The 12,545-nt window shown below is 40.6% G+C and overlaps 1 protein-coding gene across 1 annotated transcript in view; it reads left to right on the forward strand.

The window, feature by feature from the left end:
• The window catches only part of LOC149298738 (kielin/chordin-like protein), a 44,082-nt gene that overhangs the window by 6,847 nt on the left and 24,690 nt on the right, over positions 1–12,545 (forward strand). The window contains exons 4-10 of the mRNA XM_089487255.1: positions 3,146–3,363; positions 3,895–4,078; positions 7,630–7,706; positions 9,002–9,098; positions 10,254–10,321; positions 11,469–11,565; positions 12,419–12,501. Of these exons, the coding sequence (XP_089343381.1) occupies positions 3,146–3,363; positions 3,895–4,078; positions 7,630–7,706; positions 9,002–9,098; positions 10,254–10,321; positions 11,469–11,565; positions 12,419–12,501 (824 nt within the window). The remainder of the gene's footprint in view (positions 1–3,145; positions 3,364–3,894; positions 4,079–7,629; positions 7,707–9,001; positions 9,099–10,253; positions 10,322–11,468; positions 11,566–12,418; positions 12,502–12,545) is intronic.

Raw genomic sequence — 12,545 nt, forward strand, 5'->3', positions numbered from 1 at the left:
GGTCAACAATGATCACCTTTTGCCTCTATATCCACTTTATACATGGATCCCTTGAAAGTAATTGCCCGCTGTACATGACAGCCTTTAGACAAAACTCGGGAAGAGGTGCAGTAGCCGGATCACCGCTCATGGACAGCTGTTTCCTCCATAATGGGACTCGTCAGCATGAGGTTGTAATACTGGCTTAATACTTGAGGCTTGGGGTAGCACGAGAAATACCATTACATATGTTATGGTGGGTTCTCCTGATCTCTCTCCATCTCTCCTGTCCCGTATTACCAATTGCTTGTCTGCTATTTCTTCATGGATGTCACAACACTACCTGAAACTTAATCTTTCTAAAACTGAACTCATTATCTTCCCTCCCTCCATCTCCACTCCACTACCTGAATTCTCTATCACCATTAACAACACGACTATCTCTCCTACTAACTAGGCCCGATGCCTTGGGGTCATCCTTGACTCAAACCTCTCCTTCATCCCTCACATTCAGTCCCTCGCCAAATCCTGCCGCTTGCACCTAAAAAACATCTCTCGTATCCGCCCATTCCTCACCCAAGAATCCACAAAAACCCTCGTTCATTCCCTTATCATTTCCCGTCTTGACTACTGCAACACTCTTCTGGTTGGCACTCCACTGTCTCGACTCTCTCCTTTACAGTCTATCCTAAATGCCGCTGCTAGGCTCATCTTCCTTGCACGTCGCTCCTCTTCTGCTTCCCCCCTCTGTGAAACCCTCCACTGGCTCCCAATTACCTTTAGAATTAAATTTAAGATCCTGGTACTGACATATAAGGCCATCCATAATACTGCTCCTCCGTACATTTCTGACCTCATTAGCAAATACTCTCCTACTCGATCCCTACGTTCCTCCCATGGGCTAAGGCTCTCCTCCTCACTCATCACCTCTTCCTTTTCCCGTCTACAAGATTTCACTCGAGCTGCCCCATATCTCTGGAATCTACTCCCAAGGAACCTTCAGCATTCTCCCTCCCTCCCAACTTTCAAGAAACATCTAAAAACCCACTTCTTCAGAGAAGCATACCATCTTAGCTGCTAGAACTTCCTTGTCATCGATACAACCACCACACTACCTCTCACCCTTTCTCTATGCCTTATGTTTGTCACCCCATTTCCCTCTAGATTGTAAGCTTGCGAGCAGGGCTCTCTCCACCAAATGTATCGGTTTGTCTTAGTCTGTCAATTCTTGTCTTGTCATATCCCTTGAATTTATGTATTGTATTAAGCGCTGCGTAAACTGTTGGCGCTATATAAATAAAGGATAATAATAATAATAATGGAAAACTCTTCCACTTAAAATTAAGGGGGTAGTAGAAGCATTATTAAACGCTCATCTACATGTAGAACACGTGCAGAGTAGAAGGGGTATCTGCTGTCAAAAGGTTTCCATTTCCCCTTGTCCTTTTTGGCAGCACAGTTTATATGGCACTGTTTGCTTGTTCCCAAACACTGATTGAAGGCCTTTTTTGGTTCCGCCTCATTACTCTGATTAAAAGGCTTCAGACCTCTTCATCCTGCTAACAAGACTCAGGGCCGTGGCCCCTCCTGCTTCCCACATCAATCAGAATTCCTGCCCATGGCCCCAGTGACAACTCTTTCATAGCTGCCACCTCCCTCCACATTCATGTTTTAGCCTCAGAGACAAATGGGGCGTCTATTACTGATTGCTACATGCTTTTCTTTGTACTTCACTAAAAAGAAAAACAAAACGCACAACACAGCGTTATACTGAACTATTTTCCCTGGCAAAAAATACCCATAAAACAAATTAAATAACCTTTTGATCTGCGCCCTAGCTTTGTTGCTATATTATTTTAAGAAATTAATGTTGTATCAAGCCCTATTCTTGAAAGAAATGCAGACCAATTTGTTCACTTAATGTTAGCCACAGGACCCATAAATGCATTGCTGAGAAGTGAGCCGCTCACCCATCTGGCTTGAAAAGGGTTACTTGAAATAACTTACTTGTGATTGCCTTTCCATATTTAACTTCCACTTTATAGCATATTTTCTTTTGTTTCTAAAAATGTTAACAGTCACCATAAATCATCATAAATGAGAATGTCAGATTTACCCTTAATTGGTAAGAGATGTTTGCATAAAATGGATAGTTTGCTGCTTCCCCTCCCTCCTGCTGTTCTGGAGTCAATGTGCTGCCTTCCTTTCCGAACAATGCCCTACAGTTAGTGTTCAGCCTCCTGTCCACACAGAGCAGAGTCCGGTCCCACTGGAGGGATCAGCCCTTCTGGTGACTCTAGCTGAGGTCACAGGGTGGGTGAGATGAGGTTGCTAGTCTTTACATGGAACCCCCACAGGGGCATGAAATAGACTAAACTCAAGCTGCAATACCCAAACACACATTTTCTGTCTCCGTTGCTGTGCATACTCACTAATTCGGTTCCATTCTACACATATAGACTGCATTATGCACGCGGGTAAACACGTGCAATTCATATCTAACCTGGAATTTATTACACATACACAAAAATATATATATTCTTGTGCACACACAATTCGGCAGTTAACTTCATGGTGACTTATTTTAGTGGGCCATTACATCCACAGAATAAGATGTAGGGCCACATAAGTTTTTCAGACCTCAGAAATCATATGTCACTGATTCATAAAGCTTGGGGTCACTTGGGTGAGGAAATTCTGTGCTAACATATTTGCAGAAGGGTTTTCTAATGATCAATTAGCCTTTTACGCGTATGCTTGGATCAGCTAACACAACGTGCCATTGGAACACAGGAGTGATGGCTGCTGATAAAGGGCCTCTGTACACCTACGAAGATATTCCATTAAAAATCAGCCGTTTCTGGATACAATAGTAATTTACAACATTTATACAGTCTACACTGTGTTTCTGATCCATTTGATGTTATTTTAATGGACAAAATTTTCTTTTCTTTCAAAAACAAGAATATTCTAAGTGACGCCAATATTTTTAACACTAGTGTATGTGTCAATATATTGTGATGTGTCCCATCTTCTTCAACCAACCATTGAACGCCTAAACGGTCTAAGCATTATGGAAGTTAAAGTTGCATATCCCTTACCGCCTAGTTTAGATAAAAGGAACTCTGTGCTTTCAATAACCTCCAGATAATATTTGTTTTCCCAGACTCTCCTCCACTTCCTTACTCATTGTCAGAGGAGAGACAAGCGAATGATGATGAGGTGCAGCGGGAGCCAAGAGCTCCAGACTTATCTGACATACAGCATTACCAGCAGCAGCAGAGCGAGGTTCCTCCACCTCTTCTTTCAGCGGAAGACCGTCTACGGAGATTGGAGGAAGCCTTACAGGGAATGACCAGTATGCTGGACATGGTCAAAAGTCAGGTGTGATGGACAATAATAAAAAGGTTACAAAGTATAATCTGTATCTACATACTGCTAGACTGTTTGATGTTGAAAGGAAGGTGGTGTTGCCATTGGTGTTGATCACACTTTCTATAGAATTCTGCTCTAATTTCTAAAGTCACATCCCGTAATCTATGGGAATGCCTTACTATGGTCGTACAAAAGATAGGTAACCAAACTTCTAGACCATAATGTTTTGGAAGCTGAATTTAAAGGGCTAACTCCTACTTATCAGGGGAGCTAATGTGCATGTACAGAAAGCTCTCCCACTGATTTCAGTGGGAGCAAATTCCTGCAACTGATTTTACAGCTTCAAGCAGCCAAAAGTGGCACACAAACTGGACCATCAAGGAGGTGCTGCTGCTTCTTAATAAAAGTACTTCCCTGTTTTTCTGTATCGTATAGGTGCAATGAGACCTTAAACATGTATTTCCCTGCTACAATTGCATTTGCTCTGATCCTGGTATTGTGGAATAGAGATACTGTGTAACACTAGTATGTTGCCCACAGAATGCTGATCTGCAGGCCCGGGTCAAAGTACTAGAGAGCTGTGAATGTAGACGTCCTTCATGTACCTGGGAAGGCAGAGAGTATCAGGACAGTGAAACCTGGAGGAAGGACTCTTGTAATATCTGCGTATGCGTCGGGGGGTCCGTGACATGCTCCCTGCGCAAGGATTGGCCGCAGTGTCTCGGTAAGTCCTGTTTGTTTTTTACGGTTTCGTTCTGTTCTTCTTGATCAGAAATTAATTTATCTAAAGCATGACAAAGATTGACTTTAGAAACATAAACATATTGCTACTGTGCCAATGTAGTTGTGTGTTGGTTATTTGTGTCTACCTCATTTAAATTACCGTATATCTTCTTCGTGTATCATTGTCGGAACCTCACTGCAAAAATAAACTTCTGTACTGTGGATTCTTTAAGGAATGTAAACAGTTATAGTTACGTATATAAACACAGCTGTCAGCCAACACTTTTCAATCCCTGTGTGTTACACAGGTCTTAGGTTGTCTGTATATGCCTCTATGTATTCTGTGGTTGGTGCCCTAAGGCTAGAATTGCATGTTGTTTTCCTAGAAGATGTTCAAAGTCCTTAAATATTTTTGTATTAGTTCTTTTCGGATTCACAGAACAGCCTTTTATGTCACACAGCACAGAAGGACAATACAAAGAAGTAGGGCTGCAACTAACGATTATTTTAATAATCGATTAGTTGGCCGATTATTTTTTCGATTAATCGATTAATCGGATAAAAAAAACCAATATGCAAATTTTTCGTTTATTTAAAATAATTTAATGAACTGGATGTTAAAAAACAACTTAAAATTTACATTAACATTCTTATTTTGTTATGATGTAATAAAAAACCAATATTTTCAAAGTACAAAAACCCAAACACAATATTTATGAAACAAAATAACCCCAAACATTCTGAAAAGAGGTGGACTATTACTGTTCAAGAAACTTTGCCCCAGCCCTGGCACTTTGCACCCAGCACTTTGCACCCAGCACTTTGCACCCAGCACTTTGCCCCACCCCTGGCACTTTGCACCCGGCACTTTGCACCCAGCCCTGGCACTTTGCACTCAGCACTTTGCCCCAGCCCTGGCACTTTGCACCCAGAACTTTGCACCCAGCCCTGGCACTTTGCACCCAGCCCTGGCACTTTGCACCTGGCACTTTGCACCCAGCACTTTGCACCCAGCACTCAGCACTTTGCACCCAGCCCTGGCACTTTGCACCCAGCACTTTGCCCCACCCCTGGCACTTTGCACCCGGCCCTGGCACTTTGCACCCGGCCCTGGCACTTTGCACCCAGCACTTTGCACCCAGCACTCAGCACTTTGCACCCAGCCCTGGCACTTTGCACCCGGCACTTTGCCCCACCCCTGGCACTTTGCACCCGGCACTTTGCACCCAGCCCTGGCACTTTGCACCCAGCCCTGGCACTTTGCACCCAGAACTTTGCACCCAGCCCTGGCACTTTGCACCCAGCCCTGGCACTTTGCACCCAGCCCTGGCACTTTGCACCCAGCCCTGCCCCCACACTCACACCCTGCACCCACACTCACACCCTGCACCCACCCTGCCCTGCACCCACACTCACACCCTGCCCTGCATCCACACCCCCCACTCTGCCCTGCACCCCCACCCCCACCCTGCCCTGCACCCAGTCTCCTGCCCTGCCCCCACACTCACACCCTGCCCTGCATCCCCACCCCCACTCTGCCCTGCACTCAGTCTCCTACCCTGGCCTGCCCCCCCACCCCCACTCTGCCCTGCATCCCCTGAAACCCCACCCCCACCCCCGCGAATCGCTCTGTGCGAACGGAGCCACTCGCACAGAGCGATTCGCACAGACATGAAGAATACTTACCTCCGGAACGCGTCACATCCGTCACGGAACTAAAAGAAGGCGGAGAGTGCAGTAGCGGAAGCGGGGAACGCTCGCGGAGGTAAGTAAAAGGAGCCAACAACGAATCGATCACTCGATTAATCGATAACGGAAATAGTCGACAACGATTTCCGTTATCGATTATTATCGATTTTATCGATTCGTTGTTTCAGCCCTACAAAGAAGTGTGTGCCTCTATTTCAGCAGGGCTGGATTAAAGGTTTATTTCTGCCTATGCTAATCATGCGTCTGGTCCATACATCTTGCTTGTACTCGCTTGTTAACATAAAGTAGTACCTAGTGGCCATCCCACTAGCCCTCTGGCCAGCTGTATACATATTGGGTCAGTCCAGTAAGTCAGCATATGTTCATGAACAATTTACATGGCATAAAAGTTCTGGTAACCTAAAGTGGCACTAGTACATTAACATTTAATAGACCTTTCCCTCAACCTGCCATAAAGGGACTTCTATTCATATAGCAGCTGTCTAATCCCTTTACAAATGCATGGGGAGATTCTTCTGAGTGCATTCCCATGGACCAACGTGAGCGATCTTCTTCTACAAGAAAAGGGCAGGTTGGACCTTTAGAATGCATAGTTGATGTGAGACGTCTTCAGTCGGCTTTAACTATATGCTATGCAGAGCCAACTCGGCCAGCTGTTAAACTCCACGTTTTGGAAAAATACAGCAGAAATGAACGCATCAGTTGGCAGTGCTTAACATCAGCCTATGTCTTCAATCCAATAATGACTTTACATTATCTTGATTTGTAACAGTGAGTTCTACGAGGGGATGCGTTTCTACAGTTACGCAATCCAGGGCAGGGATCAACTTGACTGCTAGAGAGAATTTCAAGATTGCTAATAACAGTGCATTAAAGGCACCTTCAAAAGGATTACTGTTGTCCACAAGATGAACAAGAAACTTTTATTAGTCTGATTGTAAAAAAGGAAACCAAAACATACCCTCTGTCTTCACTAGCAACAGGAAGTTAATAGGACATGTGTGAGAAACTGCAAATGAATCATCTGGATAAGCCTTTTCCTCCTTACCGATAACAGCCAACTTTATTTCATGTCTTTGTTGTGGTTTTACATAGATGTCAGAAATCAAAATTGATTCAATGTAATACATTTGTTGCTACTAATTCTAGGTTAGTGTGCTTGTATAAAACACAATTTCATGGAGCTGTAGATGTAATATTTTTAAAGGGGCGCCAACCACACCTGTGTTCAGACAGCGTACTTGTGATTGCCTGCCATTATTTATTTCAAAGCGATCTCAGCTCCCATTGACAAGAATGGGAGTTTTGCTGAGCATGTGCAAAAAGCATACCTCCACATGGTCCCTGCTTTCAGTAGGGGCAGCTGGAAGAGGACTTCAATGAGACAGAATAACTAACGAATGCCTGCACCGATTTACATGCAGTAAAATGCACTGGAGTCCATGGACACTTGGCTTCAAGATGTAGTTCAAATGAAAATTCATTTTCTGGATGACATTATAGTATTGCAATACGCTGTATGGATTCGCCTCGTATCCTGAAGACTTATACAGTGTGGGCTTTGGGCACTTTAGAGTACCATGTGACTCACGGTGGACTATATGGTAGGGGTTTTTGGATGACAGTGGGAATGTAGTATATTACATGGTTTTCGGGATCTATTAAACTATTCAATTGCAGGATACCATAAGGGTTTTATATCGCAATATAGGATTGGAGTATACACAAGGGATATTTGTAGCATATTGTAGCATTGCCAAAAAACAAGAGTTTCCTTGTTAATCAAGTATAGCACAGATCCCAACTTTCTCATTTTGGGCATTGTTTCATTTACTCCTACAGGATGTACTAATGAGGGAAGAAGTTACAGTAATGGGGAGACCTTCTCCGTCGGTTCCTGTACATCATGCGTCTGCCAGGTAAGAAATCAACGCAGATTCCTCTTTAAAGCTCAACCCATAGATCAGCAGACACAAGTATATTTGGTGACATACAGTAATCCACATACTTCCAATTCAGAAATATATGATCAGTGATGTATTCTGGACTAGGCATAGTTTGCCAGTTACTGTGCCACATTATCCCTCCTTATCTGTCTAATTCTAGGGGGCATTTAGGTATGTCTGTGCATTACCTGATAGGTTTGTAATAGAAAAAAAAATGAACTACTGTGCTAAACAAACCTACTATTTTTTTCAGATAATAAGATTTAGCACCATCTTTGAAATCCAAAGGCTTCTGCACATTTTTATTCCTTTCCCACAAAATAAAGTGTATGTTTATCATTCCAGAGACAACATTCTGACTTTAGTTTATTCTTGTCTTAGTCAATTTAAAGTGCATGTACAACATCAAACTACAGAGACAATGTGGTAATAGTTAAGAGAGAACTGGGCGTCATCTGTGTAGTTGCACTCCTGGGAACTTGATCATTCTTCTACTTCCCCTAATTTAGCATTATGTTTTAAATCTAAAGGATTGCTTGTTGGAAAATTGTGAGATAAAAACATTTTGCTTCAGATTGTAGTTATTTACAAAGAATTTGCATACAATAATTCAACATGCAAAAAAACATTATGCTCCTTCTCAATATAGATAGAAACACTACATTTAGTAAAAATAATAATATTTAGTACTATTATTGGTATAGTTATTGGCTAATATAGTGCCATGTTACACTGTGCTTTTCAATGAGTATACAGGACATGTGCTTTCATTAATATTTATGTTTTCCAAATGCGGTCTTATTTGTTTTTTTATTTTATCTTTTGTGGTCTATATCTCATGCTGAAAACTACAAAGAACATTAGATGCGTGACAACTGCTATAATGCTTCATCTGAAAAACCCTTGAGGTCATGAGTCAAATATTTACATAGTCTATATTTGGCATTTTGGCTGCTCTTTAAGTGGTCCTGAGAATTTTTGAAGTGGGTTGAGAGTATTATTTGGATAATTTTCATGCGATTATACACTATTTGGAATATATTTTTGTATTTCCCATGCACTTGAGTGAAGAAGAAAACTTTCTTTTGACTGCAGAAACCAGATTTTGTTGTTGTTAAGGTTGTTCACATATGTATATATTACTTTATATATACATTTCACCTAACACATCCATGGTTTGGTGATGGTCAACGACAATGTCATAATTTGTTTCTACACAAAGCACTATATTTGCTCTCTTCTAAATATAATAAATGCGCATATTTCAGAATGGAGAGGTGACCTGCACCCAGAAGACATGTCCACCAGTTACCTGTAGTGACCCTGTGACACCTCCAAATGAATGTTGTCCCCGCTGCTTAACAGGTAGTGTTTAATTTCACAGCAAGTTTTCTATCTGTTATTGGTGATTATATATTTGAGAAATTGTATCGTTGTGTTAGAATTGAGAATATCGCAATGCCCTATCAGATTACTGTTGTAAATGTCCCTGCATGTATTATTCAAAAAGCATGATACGTATATTTAGAAATAACATTTTTTATTGACTTTCTCAATAAAAAAAATGATACTTATTATAGAAAACAGTATTAAAATGTACATGTATTTTTTTAATGCAGACAAGTTGGTCTTTAAAAGGCACTCCAGTGTCCCAGACAGGATCCTCAACAAAGAATGCCTATTAAATTGCGTTGTAAGGACTTTTATATCCATTCACTAAAGCTAAAAAATAAAAAAATAAATGACTTGCCTTTAGAAAAAAATACAGCCCCGGAACTGCAGCATAAATGCTTCTCTGTGGTTTGATGTTTCCTGCAACTGATTGGCTGTTTGAAGCAACCAATGCATATAGAGGGATTCTGTAGCATTACTCCATGCATTTGCAAGGGGGACACAATAACAATTTAAAGGGAATACAGAGCAATAATATGCAAGTTAATATGATGGCTGGTTTGTCCCTTTTGTAAAAGTAAACTTGTAAAATTGGAACCAAAAAGGTGTGGCATCACCTATTCTCAGAAATGGCAATCAAGACATTAGGTGTACTCGTTGAGTCACCGTGTCAAAACAGCACCCTGGGTAACAATTTTTTAACCTTACTTTCTCCAACATGGTTACTAACGTGTTACTGCCTGAAGATGTCCCCTGTGTACGGCTAGTATTTCAGAACTTTTATCTTTGTTTAACCCACTGCTTATATAGATCATATTCTGTTGCCGCTGAGAAAAACTCTGCTTATTTTCTGGTAATTGCCATAAAAACACATGGAATTATTCATCACACCTTAAGTCAATATTTGTTAATCAATTCCTGTTTATAAGCAATGTTTTGCATAAGTGGGAAAGCAAGATAATTGTTCCCAGGCTTATTCTGATAACATTTCTAACAAAAGGGTTCATCATAATCAAGGGCGCAGGGGGCAGTAAAGACTATGTATTTTTGATAGTCACTGGTATATTTATATATATATATATATATGGTTATCTTCCTTACTTGGATTCCTGACATTGTTATCTTTAGGCTGCTCTGATGGACACATGGAGGGAGCTACCTGGAGAAAGACACCTTGTATAAGCTGTACATGCCAGGTAAGGCCACGGCTGTGCACCCTACATATGTGTTTCAAAAAGAAAAATGGGGGTGATTGGTTACATGTATTATCCAACAAATGGGTGAGTTTGCATGCTGTGGACTCCATTAGAAGAAAGGTGGAAATGAGTGCACCCATTAGACTAACTAATACATATTACTAATATAATTGTGGAAATCAGAGCATCAAAGCAGCCTTTGTTAGCGTGTAAGGAGATGGTGAGAACTGTGTGTTGGTATGTAAAAAATAGAATCTTGTGCTATAGTTATTCTTTTTAGGAGATTAAGTAAATTGCTTTATTCAATTCAGGGTGGGCATGTGAGGTGTACCACTGAGGTTTGCGACCAGGTCCAATGCGAGCATCCTTTCACCCCTCATGGTAGATGCTGCTCAGAATGCACTAACTGTGATTACCATGGAAACCTACTGAGGACCGGGGAAAAATTGCAGTCAGGTCCATGTACCCTGTGCACATGTACGGTGAGTTGTGTTCTAATATGATTATTTTTATTCTAAAAGTCTGTCACTAAATGGCTATTATAAAAATACTATTTAGGGCAGCAACATTTTTATTTAAAATTGCAAAATAACACAGAACTATATTAATTAATAAACAATAACAAATGAACAACACAGAATACAAAAGGGCACCACGGTCTTATTACGGTATCGCTTCTTATCATCATGTAAGTAGTCATTAGCCCAGCAGTCTAGATCTCCTTGGTGCAGGGTGGATATCATTTGAATAACTTTTACATTATGTTAGAAAATAGAGGATTTATTTATATCACAATTACAAAAAGAAATCCAGGCAAGGAAGCATACTCAAGTATAAACATTGCCAATAATTGGCATGGAGTAGTATTTACCCTATAGGTTCCTGGCAGTGTTTATACTCGATGTGTGATTCTTTGCCTCAAATTTCTTTTTGTAATAATGTTACAAATGGTAAATATCTTAAGTTTTTAAAGCTTGCAGTTATAATCATAACTTTAGACTTACTACATGTGATATGGCCATTGACCTGACAGCTAGGATCCCTAGTAGTGGACAACTCAAAATATTAATATTTTTTTTGTCTCTTTTTGTATTGTATGCAAATCTCCTCAATGTCTATTTTTGCCTTATATATATGTATCCATTAGAATGGGACAGTGCGCTGTGAGAGGCAGCCCTGTCCAGAGCTGACCTGCATAAGAAAATACATTCCACCTGGACAGTGTTGTCCCGTCTGTCAGCAAGGTAAGCGTTTGTTTAACTGTTTCCACAATGCGACACTAAGCTACTTGATTGTTAAGACATTTGTGGTTATCTAGTGTAGATCAATGCCAGGGTGAGGTTCTAAGCATTGATATCCCTAGGCAGTGTCTAGGGCAGGAAAACCTCCAGAAACGTTTAAATCAAAATAACATTTGTTATCTTGGAGATAAACGGGTTGCTGACTTTTTTTTGATTAATTATTCTTGTGTATGTGTATTTTTTTCATTTATATAACCAATGTAGTTACCACTAAAGTTTATAGAGTAAATGGACCAGCTGAAAACAGGAGATCTCTCTTGTAAATGGCCCATTAGGCAGTGATGTACGGGGAAGCATTATTTCCCAATAGGGCAATCTGTCCCCGGTTTGGCATCAGACGGGTCAAAGTAAAACAGATCTGCTGGCAAAGCCCAGTAAACACTTCTGAATACAATATGTATACATACATGAATCTCTTACAATCAAAGCAATAAACATTTCATGTATTTAAAATATCTTATAATTCTATGTTTTGTTTCTATGATATGGATCCCAAGTTATTTAGAACACATATTAACTTTTTCCCCTTTCCATGCAAACTGGCAATCGCATTCACTTACACAAGCGGTACACTTTCCTGATAATATTTGTACAGAACATTGCCTCGTTGCATACTTTTCTGTAGAGAAGCAAAAAACTACAAATGAAACCCGCTTAAGACAACAAAAAATAGTAACAGAACTAGCTTGTGTCTTCTGTATATAATATTACAGTACAACACTGGTGATTTCATGATCCCATTAACTATTACATGTGGCAGTTGTTGTAGAGCTATAAGGCTTGTGTGTATTTTCAGGCTGTGAATATGAGGGGCTGACGTACCAAAATGGAGATGTTTTCCGTTCACAAAGCAATCCATGTGTGAACTGTTCCTGCATGGTGAGTTGCACTGTCATACATTGCGTTACACTGAAACACTGATG

Source organism: Sceloporus occidentalis, unplaced genomic scaffold (assembly GCF_023333645.1).
Source record: "Sceloporus occidentalis isolate IW3139 unplaced genomic scaffold, rSceOcc1.0.p SCAF_31, whole genome shotgun sequence".
Lineage (NCBI taxonomy): Eukaryota > Metazoa > Chordata > Lepidosauria > Squamata > Phrynosomatidae > Sceloporus > Sceloporus occidentalis.